At 38.5% G+C, this 19,692-nt stretch overlaps 1 protein-coding gene across 1 annotated transcript in view; it reads right to left on the bottom strand.

The window, feature by feature from the left end:
• LOC309550509 (uncharacterized protein) overlaps positions 1–19,692 on the bottom strand; it is a gene marked incomplete at its 5' end in the record, with an annotated part of 187,921 nt that overhangs the window by 89,310 nt on the left and 78,919 nt on the right. The window contains 16 exons of the mRNA XM_082250873.1: positions 68–304; positions 680–796; positions 1,670–1,795; positions 1,970–2,095; positions 2,632–2,812; positions 2,943–3,124; positions 3,220–3,366; positions 5,704–5,967; positions 9,978–10,091; positions 10,215–10,382; positions 11,270–11,339; positions 11,506–11,711; positions 12,050–12,169; positions 12,443–12,679; positions 17,760–17,987; positions 18,132–18,253. Of these exons, the coding sequence (XP_082106999.1) occupies positions 68–304; positions 680–796; positions 1,670–1,795; positions 1,970–2,095; positions 2,632–2,812; positions 2,943–3,124; positions 3,220–3,366; positions 5,704–5,967; positions 9,978–10,091; positions 10,215–10,382; positions 11,270–11,339; positions 11,506–11,711; positions 12,050–12,169; positions 12,443–12,679; positions 17,760–17,987; positions 18,132–18,253 (2,645 nt within the window). The remainder of the gene's footprint in view (positions 1–67; positions 305–679; positions 797–1,669; positions 1,796–1,969; positions 2,096–2,631; positions 2,813–2,942; positions 3,125–3,219; positions 3,367–5,703; positions 5,968–9,977; positions 10,092–10,214; positions 10,383–11,269; positions 11,340–11,505; positions 11,712–12,049; positions 12,170–12,442; positions 12,680–17,759; positions 17,988–18,131; positions 18,254–19,692) is intronic.

The raw sequence follows: 19,692 nt of genomic DNA, 5'->3' as shown, positions 1-19,692 counted from the left end.
TGGCTGTTAAATAAAGCCTGTTATGTTCTTTTAGCAGTAATGGGAGTGTTCAAGTTTGAAGACTTACCTACGCATTGCACCCCATCACCAGTGTATCCTGTCCTACAGTTGCATTTATAGGATCCTACAGTGTTCACACAGTCAGCCCAACTACAGTTGTGTGTTCCAAGAGCGCATTCATCAATATCTGTGCAGTTTTCTCCACCAAAACCAACTTTACACGTACAGACGAAAGAGCCAATAGTATTATTACAGTACGAATTTGGGGGACAGATTGTGGAATTTGCCAAACATTCATTGATATCTGTAACATATAAACACATAAAAATATTTTTAATTCTTGATGCTTCCTAGACTATATCCTCTTCCACATTCTCCTCCTAAGCTAACTCCCAAAACTCCCAAGGGAAAAAACCTTGTTGGACATACTATATAGCAAAAAACATAATGTGTGGTCATCAAAAATGTTTACAATCTGCTCCTCACACCTACTTCTTTTTTCTTATTTTTTTTTTACCATTTTAGTGTACTAAACACACTTGAATTAGGTAATAAAACCAGATTTTACCATAAACAAGAGTATTTTGGGGACAATGGGTGTAGCAAAAATAAATCCACTGAAAAGCTAACAAATGTTTTTTGCTCATTGTTTGTCTCAGACTTGAGACTAACATCTTACCAGAGCAATTGGCTCCATCAAATCCGGATAGGCAGTCACACTGATAGGATCCATTAGTGTTAATACATAGAGATTGTTCGGGACACACAGTCTCATTCATGGCACACTCGTTGATATCTGCAAAGATTACAATGATGTAATTTTTCCAACTAAAGAAAATGAAGATTATTGGTCAAAAATTATGGCTGTTTTTCTATACATCTCTGCTTTTGCGTAATTATTTTTATGTTTACAATAATGGGGTCTAGTTATGAATTGTTTACACAAGATTCACACAATGTTCTCCCAGGATTTACACACTTATCCAAATAATCCAACTAGAAACTTGTTTAAATCTTGGCTGAAAATTCTGTGAGTTTTTGGTGAAAACATTTATAAATAGACCCCTAAGTGTTTTAGAGTAATTTTCACATGTCATATGTTTGACGTACTACTTCATTGAATTACACACAGAAGGATTCTACCTCTAGTGGTTATCTTTATTTCCCTGCAGTCATTCAGACCTCTCTGATCAGAATCTTATATAATCTAGGCTACACAGAAAGTTTGATTAGTTTAGCCAGTTGCATCTAAATGGTAAACATACAATGAGAAAGATGAACAGTACAGCTTGTGTATAATGAGCAAATATGAATTCCCTTATGTATATACTTTGCAATCCAAATATAAAAACCAGGTAGATTTTAAATATACTAACATACACTGATAAAAGTTCATTTAGGCTGATCATTTTTAAATGCATGTCATAAAAACATTAACAAATCTACTGCCTTGTCTGTAATTGTATCCACATTTCAGAAAATAGCTGTGTAGAACCCTAAATCAGGGTCCTATGTAAACTTTTGGCAAAGAGGTTTACACAAAAAGATCAGATTTCTTTGGATTTCAAAGTAATTTCTTTGCAAGAGAGCATGTTAGTTATCTAACATTTCCATGAGTTTATCAATGCAAGTTGTTTGTTATATAGGACAGGGGAACTGTTAGACTTACCCACACACAGCCAAGATGGATCACCTTTATAACCAGGCAAACACACACAGGAGTAGTTTCCAGGGACATTTGTACAGTTGGCATTTATACCACATGGAGATGTGACGTTGACACATTCATCAATGTCTGAAAAGAAGAGCACAAACCTTACATTTGTTAACATATTCTTTTAACCAAGGAAATATCTCATCTCAATAGTATTCAAATGATCTAACTTTACATAAATGAATGCCATTAAAGTGTCACCTTCTCATGTAACAGTATTTGTTATGAAGCATGTGTTTATAATCATGGACTTACCATCACACAAGGAGCTGTTCAGTGAGTTCACTTTATAGCCTTCCTCACAACTACAGTTGTATCCATCTACATTATTGTTACAGATTTGCTGACAAGTCGAAATATTTAGATAACATTCATTAATAGCTAGAAAAAAACAGGAATATTTTAGATTAGTTCTTTAACATTTATGATGTCAGCTTCTTGGAAAATTCACCCTTTCCTTATCATAAATCCACTAATGCACTAAAAGGCTTCTACAAGAAATCTTTTGCAGCACGGGCCCAAAGGAGGAGTTTCTTCCTGAAGAGGTGTCGTGCCAAGGAGGCCCCATAGCTTATATTATGGCCAGTCGGGTAAAGGTTAGGTTAAAACTAGGAGGGAGGAAGGGCCTACAAAGTAAGTGTAAACGCACTGAATTATTTTTTTGACCATTTCTAAGCTTACAATTACTAGTTTAAACACAATAACATTGTAGTAAAAATGTTAATGTTATTTGTATGACTACAATAAATGTATGTAGTCCCGAGCCAGAGAAATATTGTATGTGTCTTGTCCTCTTTTAGCCAATGATAATAGGGGAATCCCTCTAGCACTTGCCCAGCAAGCAAATTCTCATTGTTAGAAATACAATGTAAACTTGGCTACAGAATGTCACAACATGTAGAGATCAGTTTCCCTACCTGTACAGGTTATTCCATCTCCTGTTAGACTAGGAGGACATGCTCCACACTTAAATCCTGTTTCTGGAGCTTTTTTGTCTACACAAGTTTTGTTATCAAAACATTGGTTCTGTTCACAAGCGTTGAAATCCTCCTCACAGTACATCCCGGTCCATGCAGCAGAACAGTTACATCCTGCAACCTGCAAAAAGACAAAAAATCATTTGTGACTTAAAACATATATACATACAACAGTGCTTTGAATAATGCCCTTTGTAATTGATATTACATATTTTTTTTATGTTAAAAAAAATCATGTTTTTACTGCTTACCATGAACGTTGTGGTTTCATTTCCCAAGCTTACTTCGCTGTCATACAAACAACTGCCATTGTTGGTACAGTTGCAGAGAACCAAGGTTAGGACAACCGAAGTAGTGGTTTTGGAATTATTAGCTATTATAGAAACATTAACAGGAGAAGAACTGGTGGGAAGCCATACCAGCATTCCATTCTCTGCATGATAGAGAGGACACATAATTAGTGAGGCATCAGAAGGTGAATTTCTAGTCATGAAAAAGAATCATGGTACTGGAAAGCAATTTATTCACCTGTTATATTGATATCAGAAGAGTCTGTCTGCAAGGAAAAGATCACTGTGTCATTGTTGTTATCGGTGGCTGTATAGAACACTGTCACAGATTCAAAGAGTTTGGTCTGGAGGGTGGTTGGTCCGGTCACATTAGGTGGAAAGCTGTCTGTAGAAGAAAACATTGTTTAGGCAAAAATACTACCTGTATTTAGGGAGTAACATGTAACACGTTGCTAAGCACCCCAATCCTCATGCCCCGAGCTTCCTCCCACAATGTGTCAGAATGTGGGGGTTTCTCTCCCCCTCAGCCACTGTCACATTTAAAATAGGCGCAGCTGTGTGTAGCTCTTCCCACACAGCCGAGTTATTCATTCACAGAGATATGTGAAAGAATAAACTACAAGTCAATCGGCCACCATGGCATACAGACTTGTAGTTTCATAGAACTACGAGCGCAGAATTCAGTACACTTGTAGTCCAATAAATCTTCTTCCATCTTTCAAACTGAAAACCCGTACAGAGGAAACAGCAGAAAGCTGGAGGAAGAGTCTGCAGGAGCCTGACACTGCACCCATGATTCACTGATCATGGGTGCAAAACTTTGCAGGCTCCTGTGGGAAAAATAATGAATGCCATTTTTTTCTGGCAAAAATATGTGTATTTATTATGTTTTCCTTAAAGATGAATATAGCTTTAAATTTGTTTCTGTGTAAATTGGCCCGTGTGTGTGTGTATGTTTGTATGTGAGATACGGACTTTAGGCTTCATAAGGGCAGGGACTGATATGCATGTACAATATATTATAATATAATATAATATAATATAATGTAAAGCGCTGTATAAATTGATGTCACTGTATAAATGTCTGTAATAAATAAACTGGATATTTACAGTCATTATTCACCATTTTTTGAGTAAAGATTCTCACTTTCTTCTGTAATTCAGCTAATGTGTTTTATTACATTGCGCTAAGTTCAGTTTGCATATGCCTGATTTAGTGAAAGCATTAAAAACACTTTCAAAAGATCAAAAGTCTCAGCAAGTACCTATGTATGTATGTATGTATATATATATATATATATATATATATACACACACACATATATATATACAATACATGCATACACAATTTATAATTAAAATTTCAGTTATAGAACCATTAATAAACAATCAGGGGATACCAGCAAAAGTATACAAGAGTACCCAAGAGTACCCACGAGCTATCATCTGCAAGTTTCAGCACTTCCTGGTAGATATGAAGGCTGACTTGCCCCTGTCTCCCACAGCATTCCCATCTCTATAATGAGTGGGTCTAACTGGCCATTTGGAAAGTCGAGTAGGTAGGAGGAAGTAGGCCAAGCTTCAAGAGCATTAGGAAGTATTGCAACTTTTTTAGATCAGAGTGCCCATCTTATATGGGTAGCGGGGCACTCCTGAGGATATCTGAAACTAGGTGTTTGAACTTTATGCTTGTTGTTAGGTAGCTTTTTTTAATGAGAGGTGTACTTTTTAGGTATTTGTGAACACCCTAATGCAAAAGCCTGTTTTTTCTCGAATAATATTTAATTTGTTATTAAAATATTTATTTACCTGTTGTTAAGTTTTATTCTGCAGTCACTTGCCCGCACAGCCTCATAATGGGGAGTGTGAGTGTTTAACCAGTGAATGGGCAGACAGAGAATTAAATCACACAGAGCAGGGGAGTATGTTCTGTGTCTGTGTAAGCGTGGTGTTTCAGGACGGTGTTCCTTCTGCAAACCATCCAACTACAGGCAACAGTTGCATAAAGCAGGCTGTGACTGGCTAATGGTTCTCAGCCATTGTCACAGCATTGTTGTAGTGGGGGATGCCGTGGCAAAACCAAATATGGGACACATGAACATCGTGCATCACCAAGAAGGAAGCACTGCAAACTGACCAGGCCAGCATGTATCTGCTTCTGTGCTTGGCAAAAGGATAGAAGTGGGACAGGCAGGATAATTAGACACCTTTGCAAACATCTACATAGAAACACCGACACAAATAAAAATGTAATTTTAAGTGGCATACACTTTAAAATAACATCACAAAGGTAAGTTCTGGCCTTTATAACGGGTTTCACAGTTTCAAGTTGAGAATATCTTCACATCTTTGCATTGCATATAAATATTGGTACTGAACACAAATGGCTGCGGCTGTGTGGAAATATAATATAATGTACATCATTTCTACACAAGACATTTCAATCTTCAGCCAGTTATAATACTGTAATTTCTTAGGAATATGAACAACGATTTTGCAATGTAAAATTAATGTATATAGTTCACCTGGACGTTTTTTTTCTTTCTTAATACTCACCAACTCTCAAGAAAACTGGAGTTTCACCTTACAATCTTAATGCCAACAGAAACATTGTTTTAAAATACTTTTGCTTTCCAAGTTTGCCTATTTTCTGTTATTTGACATGATTAGTTAATTAAACAATAAAAACATAATTTGATAGATATGATTGATCGTGTCTTACTCATTGTGGCGCTCTGTTCCTGGGCAGCATTCACACTGTCCAGAGTGCTCTGTCCCACTTCAAAATTTTTAGTACTTAGAATGTCAAAAATACATTCATCATTTCCTTTGCATGTTTCATTTGCTCTGGTGATAAGTGCGGGGTCACTAGTCAGTAGCAACTGATCATAAAACAATGGCACAAAGCTGTTATTATTGTAGGTGTTCCAGGATTCTCCTTCTGTCTCATTGTAATTAAAAATACTGCTTAAGGGAGTTGTTTTCCCTGCAAAGAAAAAAAAATAATAATACATTTACAGCTTTATACAAAGCAAAGATATCTACAAGTTTTTTTTTTTTTTTTTATTGCACTAGATTTTATAAATGAACACCAATGTGGTACGTCTGGACTTAATTCCAGGTATAAAGCTTCTGCCATAATTTAGTTGTTAAAAAAGGACCCTATATAACACTAGACAGACAGTTATAGAAAATGTGTGAGTAGAAGAAAGAGTCTGCATAGTTTACTTCACAAGGAAGCAATACAGTGTTCACCAATGGTTTTAAATATGCTTTACTACAATCAAAAGAGCAGTCTAGTATGAATGATCTCTTATAGTCTAAAGCTGTCAATATGCAATCTGCCTACCTATAAAAACACCTTTGTACTACATAACTGTGAGTGAATCTAAAGGAATTGGTACAAACAGATTGTAACATACGTATTTAGCTTAAGGGGTCAGGAAACATTAGACTGCAGGCATTTGGAGATGGGAACATAGTAATGAATGGCTAGGGTAGAGAGAGAAATATGGACCGAGAAACATGATAAGGTAGGTTTTAGGAGAGTGTTTAGGCTCCTTGCACTCTGGGCTTAAAAAACGGCAGTTCCCTTGGCAGAAAAAAAAATGCTCATGTTTATGTACACATGTTTAGGCACGGTTAGGAGTGTTTAACATTTTTTCTGCCAGAAAACTCCAATCAAAAACACAAACCAGTAGGTTTTTTTTTTCCTGCCTCTAAATGCTTAGCTTTAAACATGCCTCAAAATGTCCTATTGTGCATGAACACAAAGGATAACGTTGAGAGATGGTTCTACAGGCAAAACAAAAAATTCCCGTAGAAGTAAAATGTAAATGTACATATATTTGCAGAAAAAAATGTGCATTTTTTTTTTTCTTTGCAAATGAGCCTGCAAAGCATTGCAGCCATGACCAGTGGACCATGGATGCAGTTCCAGGCTCCTGCAGGTTCCTGTTCATAGCGAGGTACAGGCTTTCAGTTAGAGAACTAGAGTAAGTGTCAATGGACTATGAGTGTGGTGATCGCCTCACTTGTATTACCTTGAGATCTACATTCCGCTTGGGAAGGAATGTCATGGCTGTGTGGGCAGAGCCCTACACAGTTTGCCAATTTCAAATCTGATAGCTGCTGCTAGGTATAAGAACCCAGGCTGTCAGAGGGAGGCGTTTTTGGGGATGGGAGAGTCTGCTTGGCATCATTTCACGTGTAATATCCTAAATATGGGTGTAACTTGTAACATGTTCATAAAGGTGAACTTAAACATTTTAAAAATGGAGTTTAGTGTAATGGGACAAGTTGGATAATTGCAGAGAAATGGGGGCTGCTTCACAAAAATCCTATTGTCATGAATAGGAAGTGTGAAGAGTAGGGATGATCGAACTTTTCAAAAGTTCGGTTCGACCAGAACACCAGAACTTCCAAAAAGTTCGGCCCGGATTTCAGAACCCCATTGAAATCAATGGGACCCCAACTTCGGAAATCAAAAAACCCCATTTTGAAGCCCTAAAATCCAATAAATGCCCCTAAAAGTGCCTACGGTTCTGGGTCATGCCCCAGAGACTATTAATCACACAAAAAAAAGTTCTTAAAAATTGTCATTTTTGATAGAGAGCCAATTATTGAAAAAATTATTGAAAAAAAAAATGAGATTTTTTGATTTTGACTTTGGATTTAGTGTCTGGGGGGTCTAAAAAGTGTAACTGTGAAGTTTCAGCTCTGTAGCATGTCCAGAACCAGAAAAAAAGATTGTTTCTATTAGGTCACTTATAGAACAGGGATATGGCTCCGCTATTTTCACACCTTGCCGGTTTTGTAGCAAGCGTTTTTTTTTGGGCATTTTTTGGGGGACTTTGGAGGCAGGCATAACATCAGAACTTCTGTGTAGGGGTATATATACATACACCCATGTATGTATACATACACATATATAGGTGTGAAAGTAGCAGAACACTATTCTTGCGCTAATGAAATAATTAACAGGCATATGGCTCCGCTCCTATCACACCTATATATATGTATGTGTATAATACATATAAGTGTGTGTGTATATATACCCCTATACACAAGTTCAGATGTCATGCCTGACTCCAAAGACCCCAAAAAAATGCCCAAAAAAACGCCTGCGCCAAAAAAAAAACGCCCAGGTGTGTTATTGCAGGCTTTTTTTTGGCATTTTTTTGGGGTCTTTGGAGTCAGGCATGACATCTGAACTTGTGTATAGGGGTATATATACACACACACTTATATGTATTATACACATACACACAAATAGGTGTGATAGGAGCAGAGCCATATGCCTGTTAATTATTTCATTAGTGCAAGCATAGTGTTCTGCTCTTTTCACACCTATATATGTGTAGGTTTATATATATATATACATGTGTGTGCATATATACCCCTATACACAAGTTCAGATGTCATGCCTGACTCCAAACATGTCCTCAAAAAAGCCCTATAAACGCCTGCAGCAAAAAGCAGGCTGACCGGAGAGAAGCCATATCGCTGCTCTGTAAGTCAAATAAGAGAAAACGATCTTTTCTCTATAGCGGTCACCCTGAAATGGAAGGGTTTGGTCACCCTGCCATAGCAGTCAGTGTCAGTTCACCCTACACTACACTACACTACGGTCACCCTGGCACTTAACACTTTCCCTACAGAAACTTGATTTTTGAAGCTAACTATAGTGGAAAATAGCACCTTAACTACACTAGATATCCCTTTCCTCACACTAATAATTGCTAAATGACATTTTTGAAGCAGAAGTAACAGAACTGCTTCCACTCTCTTCCATGTCCCTGTATTAAAATGCTAGGAATTTGGCGGGGCTATCTTATATACTGGGGGGCATATTCACTAATGTTTGGCCTCTGGACCCCCTAGTCACCCCAATCACATTCCTAGCATTCTCCTGCCCCCTCAATTGGCTTTTATTAATGGTTCTGGTCCAATCATGGGCTTTTAAAGCCCATTTCCTGGCCCATTGCATTTTGGTCGGTTCTGGTTGCCGAATTCCGAACTTTTTCAGCAAAAAGTTCTAAATTCGGCCGAACCTCGAACAGTCAATGTTCGGGTCGAACCGATGGTCGACCCGAACCGTTCAATCATCCCTAGTGAAGAGTACAGTAATAAGCTAGTGGGGGAGCAGAGAGAGAGGTTTGGAGAGTTTTTTTATTTAAGCCCAGAAATAGAAGTTGATAATGGGTTATGAATAGCCAAAGAAGAGTGAAAGCATAGTAGTTTGTATTTTATCCTCAGGTTGATTGAAAGCCAGCAAAGAGACTTATGTAGAAGGGCAGCAGGTGAAGGACTTAAACAATAAAACACAAGTTCAGCCAAAAATAACAAAAACAATTACAGTATATATATTTCCCATTGAATGATACATTAACAAAACCAGTTTGTGCGACAGTATTCATCTTCAGTATAGAGATTTCCTCCGCAGTACTTTTTTTCAGCATCATTCAACCCATTTCCTATGAGCCCTGGTCCTACTGGACCTGCCCCACCTTGTGACTGGACAGTGAAAGGAGATGTAGCACAGTGATCAGCTCATCTTCTTGTCACTCTGCTTTCTCTTTCTAACAGGATGCTTCTTTTAACACATAAAGTCATTGGCTTCTTGTGCTGCTTCTGCATTTCACTGCAAATGGCTGATACTGTACCAAGGTAAAGTAAGGTGCTTACACTGCTTGCAATTAAAAAGTACATTTAACAAGGTTTATTTACTAAAATTGGAGATTGGTGCACTGGTGCAGTTCTGCATATAAAGCAATCAGCTGCTAGATTTTTTTTTGTCAAAGCTTAATTGAATATCTGAAGTTAGAAGCTGATTGGCTACCATGCACAGCTGCACCAGATGTTTCACTCTCCAGTTCTAGTAAATCAACTCCAATGTATTACTGATTAGAGTTGCATTATTTTTTGTCTTTTATATCTATCTAGTGCTCAGTTTATTTACCAAACAGTATGTAAATGGTTTGAACAGATACTTACATGTCATTCCAATTTCAAAAATAAGAGATTCATTGGGGAGCTTTACTCCATCAAATTCCAGTTTTGTTCCATTGGAAGCCATGAGATCATCAGTTTTATCTTCATTGAACACACCTAAAATGACATTTCACCATTTAATTTTCACTTTCACTGCTGGACTTGCTATCATGATTAACAAATCTCCATGAAGGAACAAGGGTTTCTTTTGCTTTTGCAGTCAGAATAAGTATAACTCACCCAAAAGGCCTTCTGTCTTGTTCTTGTAAATAACGTCTAGCATTGTGGTAAAGCTCAAAGCTCCCACCTTAGCAGACACTGTGACTGAGATCCCACCATCAAAAGTAGCCATTATTTCATTTTTCTCTGTCTTCTCCAGGGTCAACTTATCCAACTGTGTAGAATTATCTTTTTAAAAAAAGCAAACCATTGAAAATTAAACTATAGCCATGTGACACAGCTAAAATTTATAGTAATAAATAAATAAAGTAATTTATGTATAAGTTAATGTTTCAATAATTCAGCTTGTTTCACATTACTTTTAAGAGACGTACAGAAAGTGATTAAAAATGACAGAATTCTAATCTATTAGCATACTTTAAAAACATGTGACGAATAAATGTAAGTGAATCCTGTAGGTTCGATTCGAGCAGGGTGTGGCGAATGTCAAAGAAGTTCTAATGTGAACCCTATTAAAGTCAATAGAGACAAATCTGTCAAATAACATGATCATTTTCTGGGCTAATAGTCAAAGGGTTGTAAAAAATAAAACATAGCAAGGTGGTTGGGGGGGAGTTAAAGTTGGTGGTGGACTCAGCCCTGTTAATCAATGGGGGAAAAAAAAGAATTTTGGCTGGGAGCAGAGATTTTTTTTTTTTTAAAGCACTGACATTTACAAGGGCAAAAACTGATTAAATTGCCACAAATTACAGCTCCCCGAGCTGTTATCAGCTTAATATAGGAAGAGGCTGAGATAGCGGTGGCATAGTTGGCATATGTTATTGCCCAAATTTGGCCTTGTGGCTATATTTAAGCAATGATGTAACCCCTCCAATCCCTGTCCATATGCTTATGTGGTCGGGTATTTACAGCCATGTAAGTAATTGAGTGAGTTGATGTCAGTGGTTGGTAAGGACCTAGCAGGTGTACGCACCCACTGTTTCCTTCGCAACCAATAACAGCTGGAAGCTGTCTTGTTCATCCATGCAGAATTTCGTAAACTTACGTTAGGACCAAACACTGAGCTCATTCCTATTCAACACCCTATTTACTAATAAAAACTGAAGTTGTGTTACCTGGTAAGGTAAATGCGGTTCCATTAATCTTCACAATGGTTGTATTGCTGTCCTGCAGTAACCACTCCACCTAAAACAAATAACCAACAACCATCAGTTATACAGTGTATTCAGCTTTGGGCAATGCAAAAAAAAAAAAAAGCTTATATCATGTGGAAGTAATTGTTATTTCTGTTACCATACACAACTACTATAAAGCACTTTAAAGGCTCCACTACCTGATACATGAATCTTACCGTTGTTTGATTTTGAATCATTGCAGCCAGTCCAACAAAGTTAGTTGCTTGTGTGTCATTGCCAGCCATGGCTGTGCGTCCTTGGAGTGTGAAGATAAGTGTGTTGTTCTCATCTCTAACATTGGCCAAGGTAAACTCCCCCAGTCCATTGAAAGTATACTGTACATCATCCAGTGTGTTGATATGAGGGTCTCCAAACAGGAATCCTGCAAAAATAAATACATAGATAAACTCACAATAATAAGGATTTTTAAAAGCATAACAAGCTATTTTGTCAAATTTTGCAAGTATTTTCTCTTTTTAAGTTTTGAGCTATTTATAAAGCCTTGTTTAGCATTATCCCACACTATTATATTTTATAAATACTGTAAGGTAAAAGGTGGTAAAAGGTTAAAAACTTTGGTGAATTTAAAACCTGCAAACAAATACTTGATGCAGCATTATACAACATGGCCTAGTGACAGGTTCACTTTAAAATATTAATATGCATTTTGTTGTAATTCTACTTTGAAATGTGCTTAGTAGTGCTTTACCAATAGCTTACCAAATCTTGGTGGAACATATCCAGCACAGGAATCATAAGGTCTTCTTTGTCGGTATAAAGAACAGAGTTGTGAAGAACCAGAGTATAAACAACAGTTGTTATAAGGATCCACTTCATTTTCTACAAGCACAAAAAAGAAAACATAAAAAGTTGAATAGACCAATGGTAAAATCACTCTATACCTAATGTAGAGACTTAGGTTAGTGTAGGGTATAAAAAAAAAAAAAAAAACAGGTTATATGAGAATTTAGAAAATCTGATGTAAAAATGCCTTCAATACTACAAATATTTAGCGCAACCACTGCAAAAAGTATAGTCTAAGTAATGCATAATGTAGAAAATAGTCATTTGTTAAATACTTTTTTTTGTTTTTCTCAGTGTAACAATAGTTACCTTGGTATAGGCGTCTCATCATTTGCATCTGTGACAGGTAATAGCTATAATACCAAGTGTAGTAATAGTACGGGTTATACCACCGAAGCCAACTGTTCTCATACTCCCAGGGAGTTGGTAAATATCTCTCTTTCTCTCCATAGGTCAAACTACCCCAGTAACTGTAGTAGCACCTGGTTCCTCCTCCAAACCAAGTTGAAAATGCAGTCTGAAAAGTGTAGGACTGACTATACCAATCTGAAAGGGTGGAATAACAATTAGTGAATACCATAGACAACACATTTATGTAAAATGTCTGAATAATAACATCACACCTGTAAGATGGACATTGGAAATAATTCAAATTGTGAGTCAAAAACATTACAACAGAACCATCTGAAAATGTATGATCTGATGATAATTCAACTTGGAGTTGGTCTGTGTATTATTTCCTGTACTAAAGCACTCTCTAAAATGTAACTCACAACGAAATGAGCCTACTCCTAACACTCTCCCCTGCAGCAAATCATTAACACTTTATCCCACCTCCTGCACAATTATAACATTATTAACACCTAGAGCGAGCTCTTCATGCTTAAATTCTTCACTAAAACATAACCCCTAAAAAAAACACTTAAACCATGTCTATGTTCAAAATGTAAAATCCTATATTATTTTTCCACATGTTTCTATTATTTCTAGCCTACTCCTACTAATATGAACAATCTTAAAGTTTGAAAACTTATCCTGTGAAGATCCCCACTCATTTACTTCCTTGAATTCTGTGACACGTATTGGCTATGCCTTGTAAGTAGGCATTACTGTGTCATAGAATTCACACAGCCTGCCTTCTGAGCTACAGAGGTGTTCAGGGGAGAGGTTTAGAATGCAGAATCACTACAAGGATCACAGCTTGTAGGCAGCAAGGCATCATGGGATATGTAGTCCTTAGACTTTAAAAATAAACAGCAGAGAAGAATCTCTAACCACTTGCCGACCGCCCACCGCCTTGACTGCGGCAGGGCAGCTTGGCTGCATCCAGTCACGTAGTACTACGTGACTGGAGTGCATGTGGTTTCGGCGGCGCACGTGGGAGGAGCGGCGGCAATTGCCGCTGCTCTCCCGCAATCTTCCGGGAAACCGAGAGCAGACCCGCCTGCTTACGTAAACAAAGCAGGTGGATCTTCTCTCAGACAGGCAGGGACAGATCAGCAGTTTCAGCTAAGCTAAAACTGTGATCTGTCTTTGCCTATCACAGAACCATTCCCCCCCACACAGTCAGTAAGCATACAGGCATACATTTAACCCCTTTGCTCACCCCCAGTATTAACCCCTTCCCTGTCAGTGTAATTTATACAGTAACAGTGCAATTATTTAGCACTGATTACTATATTAATGTTACTGGTCCCCAAAAAGTGTAAAAAATGTCAGTTAGGGGTCTGATCTATCCACCGCAATGTCGCAGTCCCTCTAAAAATTGCAGATCGCTGCCGTTACTAATAAAAACAAATAAATAAATAAATAGAAAGTCCAAAAAAATATCCCATCTTTTGTAAAAGCTATAACTTCTGCGCAAACCAATTAAAATACGCTTTTTGGGATTTGTTTTACCAAAAATATGTAGCAGAATACAAATTGGCCTAAACTAATAAAACATTTTTTATTTTTTTTAAATATTTTATTTGGAATGTTTTATAGCAGAAAGTAAATAATATGGCGGGGTTTTTTTTCAAAATTGTCGCTCTTTTTTTGTTTATAGTGCAAAATCTAAAAATTGCAGAGGTGATCAAATACCACCAAAAGGAAGCTCTATTTGTGGGGAAAAAAAGGCCATCAATTGTATTTGGATACAGCGTTGCAAGACCAAGCAATTTTCTGTTAAAGTAACGCAGTGCCAAATCACAAAAAATGGCCTGGTCATTAAAGGGGCAAATCCTTCCGGTCCAGAAGTGGTTAAAGCATGCAGGGAATCCAGGAAATTGTGGAAAGGGATGACCTGCAGACAGGCAGCACTCACACCATGTGAGGAGATTTTGCAAGTAATTTTATTAATATTAATTCAATTGTCAAAAATAACTTGTGTTCGTATTGTTTTTACAATTCAGATGTTCTAGACTGAAAATATATGCTATAACTATAAATTTCATTTAAATTTCCTGCAAGCCTAACACTAAAACCAACCCCTAAACTGAGCATATTTTCCTCGTCCAGCTTCAGGAACCCAAGCACTGCTGATAACCAGTAGTCCTGCACAGAAAACATGAAGCACTGGGATCGAGAGAAGAACCTGTTTTGATGTAATTGAAGTTTATTTGCTTCTGCAGACAGACACATTCTGTGTAACATGCAAACTCTCATGTCACAGTGCATGTTACAGCATGAGCTCAGGCCATGACTGGGGGTAGTAACCAGATTCCAGAACACTACCATACCATATACAATAATGTTCTGACCAACAACCTGGCTGATTGAAATTTATCATCAACTGTACTGATGGCTAATTGGTTCTAACTACTTAAAGCAGGTCATGAAAAAGAAATTCCATATTCAGTAAAGAATTTGGAAAGTTTTAATGGAAAGCTCTCTAGAAGCCCCCGATTGTGTATATCACAAAGATGGTATCCCACTACACTATTGTATTCTCTATGGTGCAAAATGTAACAAATTATAAGGGAGTCCAGATGTGAAAAAGTGACACCTTTGCTACACCTTTATTGTAAATGTAGCACCCTTCTATGTAGTTGCTAGAGAGAAAGTATTGTTTTGGATCCTGTCTGCTCACCAGAAGGACTGCAGGTAAATCTCTATTGTTGCTTACCAGCAGGATCTGTTAGTGAGGTCTGCCCATTGTGCTCACGTGCAACTTGTTCTGTCAGCAGAGTGTTTCACACTGGTCCAATAGGGAGGCATATTGGACAGTCGAAGGAAACCTGGCAAATGAGTGCACAGGCTTTTGATACAGCCCTGGTGATTTGGCAGAGGGAAAGTGCATCGGTGCATGCTGGGATACTGTATAAAAGCAAGGAGCACATGTGTTCGGGGTCTTTTGGCTGGATAGCGGAGTCCCGGAGGGAGGGTCGGCTGCCTCCTCCTCTGTAGTGGTGTCATGAGGTCTCAGGTAGTTGACCTGAGGGCCTGGAGAGTGCTAGTGAGGAGCTCAACCCAGAGGTCCTGTGAAGCTGACTGAGAGGGGAGTCACTGGAGGATCTAAATCTGCAGTACAGTGAGTACAGATCTGTGTCAAGGGGCCTGGCCTGGGGGGGGGGCCAACCCTCAAGCTAGAAGAGTCAGTGGACAGGTGTCAGTAAAAGGGATGCTAGTGAGTGTCCCGAAGATAATGTAGGTTCACTAAGTCTATTGCTGGAGAGAAAAGTGCAAGGAGACTTAACCTTTTCCATAAATGTGGCAGTATGGATTAAGCAGTGCAGCTGCTTCCACAAACAACCTGGTGAGGCCAAGTGAGAGTTTTCCTTATCCATTGGGAATAGTTACAGTTGGAGTATCCCACTATTCCCTTTTCCCATTAAAGTTCCAAAATAAAAACTGAAAACCAATACCCCTGGACTGTTTATTGTGTGACGAGCCATTGGGAGTAAGGAGGGATGGGTGAACTATACCCTAAGTGACTGTGTGTTGGTAATCAGAGGAGGCCCGAGAAGTCATCTTACAGCAGGCCCTACTAGGACAGTGCTACATAAACATCTGATGGGGAGAAGCACAGATGTAACTGACTGTTTCCTGCATGAAGCTTCTAAAATATATATCAGTGGCAGCATAAAAAAAAAACCTCAGTCGTGGTGTGGAGTTGGATTTTAACCACTTGCCGACCAGTCACATTGACTGTACTGCGGCAAAGTGGCTCGTTCCCGTCCAGCGACGTACGTCGCTGGACTCCTCCCCTTGTGGGCGGTGAGCGCACACCGCCAGAGGCTCGCTCCCGCTGTATTCAGTCACAGCGGGAGTCGGGCCAGGGGAGGAGCGGAGGTGATCACCGCCGCTCTTCCCCGATCGTCGGGGAATCGAGTCTGGAGATCCGCCCGCTTGTGTAAACAGAGTGGGCGGATCTCCTAAGTGACAGACAGGGTCAGATTGCAGGGTTCAGCATAGCTGAACCTGCGATCTGTCCCTGTGTCACTCAGTCACCTCACTCCACACACGTTAGTAAGCACCAGGCATACATTAACCCCTCCCTCTCCAATAAAATTAACCCCTTCCCTGCCAGTGTCATTTTTACAGTAACAGTGCATATGTATAGCACTGATTACTGTAGTAATGTCACTGGTACCCCCAAAAGTGTAAAAAATGTCAGTCAAGGGTCCGATCTGTCCGCCGCAATGTCACAGTCCCACAAAAAAATTGCAGATCGCCACAATTACTCGTTAAAAAACCCACCAAAAATGACAGAAATCTTTCCCTTAGTCAGTAAACGCAATAACTTTTGCGCAAACCAATCAAAATACGCTTATTGTGATTTTTTTTTACCAAATATAGGAAGCAGAAAACAAATTGGCCAAAAATTTAAAAAAATTTAGATTTTTACATTTTTTTGGGGGGGAATTTCATATAAAAAAATGTGAAAAATATTGTTATTTTTTCAAAATGTACGCTATTTTTTTGTTTATAGCGCAAAAAGTAAAAATCGCACAGGTGATCAAATACCACTAAAAGAAAGCTCTGTTTGTGGGATAAAAAGGACGTAAATTTTGTTTGGGTACGGCGTCGCACGACCGCACAATTGTCAGTTAAAGTCGCACAGTGCCGAATCGCAAAAAGTGGCCTGGACGTAAGACAGCAAAATCCTCCGGTGGTAAAGTGGTTAACAATCCACCCTAAATTAAATTGAAAAGTGCTAGTTAACTATTATTAACCTGAAGAAAACTCCCTCATAGCCTGGCATGTCATACAGTACATGCATTTTGTGCATATAAGCAAAATATATTGTTTCATGCACTGGTTGTCTAATTTTTTCATGCTCAAAATTAACCCCCCTCTCCTCCACCATAATTGTTACACAGATTATTATACAGCTTTTATGAGCATTAAACATTATGGAAGTAATATTTGCTGAGGCAATAAATGTTTATAGAGTGTGGTTATTTTTTTCCATGAACAGGTTGTTAGATCAAACAGAAGAGCAAAGTACAGGGGAAGTGCAATATGAAAGAAATATGAAGGACAGAAATAAACTCAGGCTGAGAGACATACTGTATATGCATGGTGTGATGTTTCCGGCATAGGGCTCTCAGATTTGGGGTTTTCTGCTCTGACATAAATGTGCTTTGCACTCCTATTTCCTAATGTGATGTTGAAAAATGGACACTGACACAAAAAGACTGACCTGTATATTTCTGAGGAATGCCATAGTAGGAAAGAACATTTGCCTGTCGGTAGGAAGAATCGAATACGGCCTGCCGATATGTACATGGGCATGGGCGTGAATAATACATCCAGTAAGGGTATACATTTGAGTACATTTCATTATAGTACCAGTTTAAACATTGCTTTCTGTAATTTGCTGTGTATGGTGAGTTATATTCCAATCGATATGCCCAGTAGCCTTTTTTATCTGCCAAAAAAAAAAAACAATGAAAAAAAGCATGCATTTATGTGAGATTTTTCAGTATGCAGAATGCCTTTGTTTACCAACTGCTTTCTATGTAAGAGGCATTTCATCAGTAAAATATTTCAGGTGAAATATCAATGCACTTACTTGTGTTTTGTCCTATGTACTGATCTGGAGTGTACCTTCTCTGGATACTAGCACCAGAACTTGTTTGTGGGTCATTGTATGCTGGGAAATTGGTAGCAGGACTGGAATATGAAGATTCTCCACTACAAATAAAACACAGTCATAGAAAACACAGTAAATATTTAACATCAGTTACAGTTTGATAGAGTTAAGGATCACTAAACCCATTAATAAACATGCAATATTTTGCAGCTTACAATCCTTAGATGTGGTGGCTGCATTTGTTGCATTTGTTTTCTCTTTTTTTTTTTAAACTGAGAACTTTTTTAGCACATACAGAAAATCTCGAAATTGTCATGAATGCCATGTCCCTGTCACTTACGGTAAGCTACACCAAAGAATATTCCTAGCTTTCTTCAATAAACTACCAATCTCATTGAGATACAAAGATACAGATATGTTTGTAGTCTATATCAGGAGAGCAGACTAGGGTGACAAACATTGCTCACTCCATAGATACAGTGGATGAGTGCGTAGGGACAGAAAGTGTGTTATTTGCAGGATTTTCTGGTGAAATAAAGCAAATGAAGCTTGGAAAAAGAAAATCAATGCAGCCACAACACCAAGGACTAGTAAGCTGTAATATGTTTCATTTTTGACTTGGGGTTTGGATACACCTTAAAAATCTTTGCTGCTCATAAAAACTTCACAATCATGCTGTAAACAAAGAATCAAAAGCTATTGCAATATGTAGACCACATTTTACAATCTAATAACTTTCCATTATAGTTCTTCTGATAAAATTCAAGCTGTCATGGTTCTTGTCATAAAAAATTTGCATGGATTATGTAAACTAAATTACATGGTTTATACACTGGGCAACTAAATTTTATTTTCCCCAGTAGAGTTGAGCTGAACACCCCCCCCCCATCCCCCCGGTTCCATTCACACCAGCACTCTTTAACATCACAGAAATTTGGACCCGAACCCAAAACCCTATTAAAATCTATGGGATCCGAACTTGAAAAATCTTAATTGCCCATTTTAAAGGCTTATATGCAAGTTATTGGCCATAGAAAGGGTATGGGGGCCCAGGTCCTGGGGGACATGTCTCAATGCAAACAGATTGTTTTACAGGAGCAGTGTGGCGGGCACCGTAATTGATGATGGATCTACATTTGGGGGGGGGGGGGCATTGTTTTTTTTATTTTTATAAAAGGCATTGTCAAAAACTGTGTGTGTTTTTATTTCTTTTTGACACTTTTTTTGTAGAAGGGTGCCTTGTTAAAGGGGGCCTCCAGATTCTGATAAGCCCCCTTCCAGCAGAAGGGGTTGTGGGAAAGAGGACCTTAACCCCATCAACATGGTGACAAGGTGCTTTTGGGCGGGGGGGGGGGGGCAGAGCTGCTCGCCCCCCCCCCCCCTTTCCTGGCCTGCCAGGCAGCATGCTCGGATAAAGTACTGGTATGGATTTTACCAAGGGTCTGGTATGGTTGCTTAGAATGCACTGTTCAGCACGCAGTGCAGTGTGGGGCGCTCGGTAGGCGAACATCCCGCCAAATGGGCAAACAGATAATGTTTG

The sequence above is a fragment of the Pelophylax lessonae genome, assembly GCF_965119305.1.
Source record: "Pelophylax lessonae genome assembly, chromosome: 3".
NCBI classification, from domain to species: domain Eukaryota; kingdom Metazoa; phylum Chordata; class Amphibia; order Anura; family Ranidae; genus Pelophylax; species Pelophylax lessonae.
Note: the sequence above shows the minus strand (reverse complement) of the source record. Positions and strands in the feature narration are given on the sequence as shown.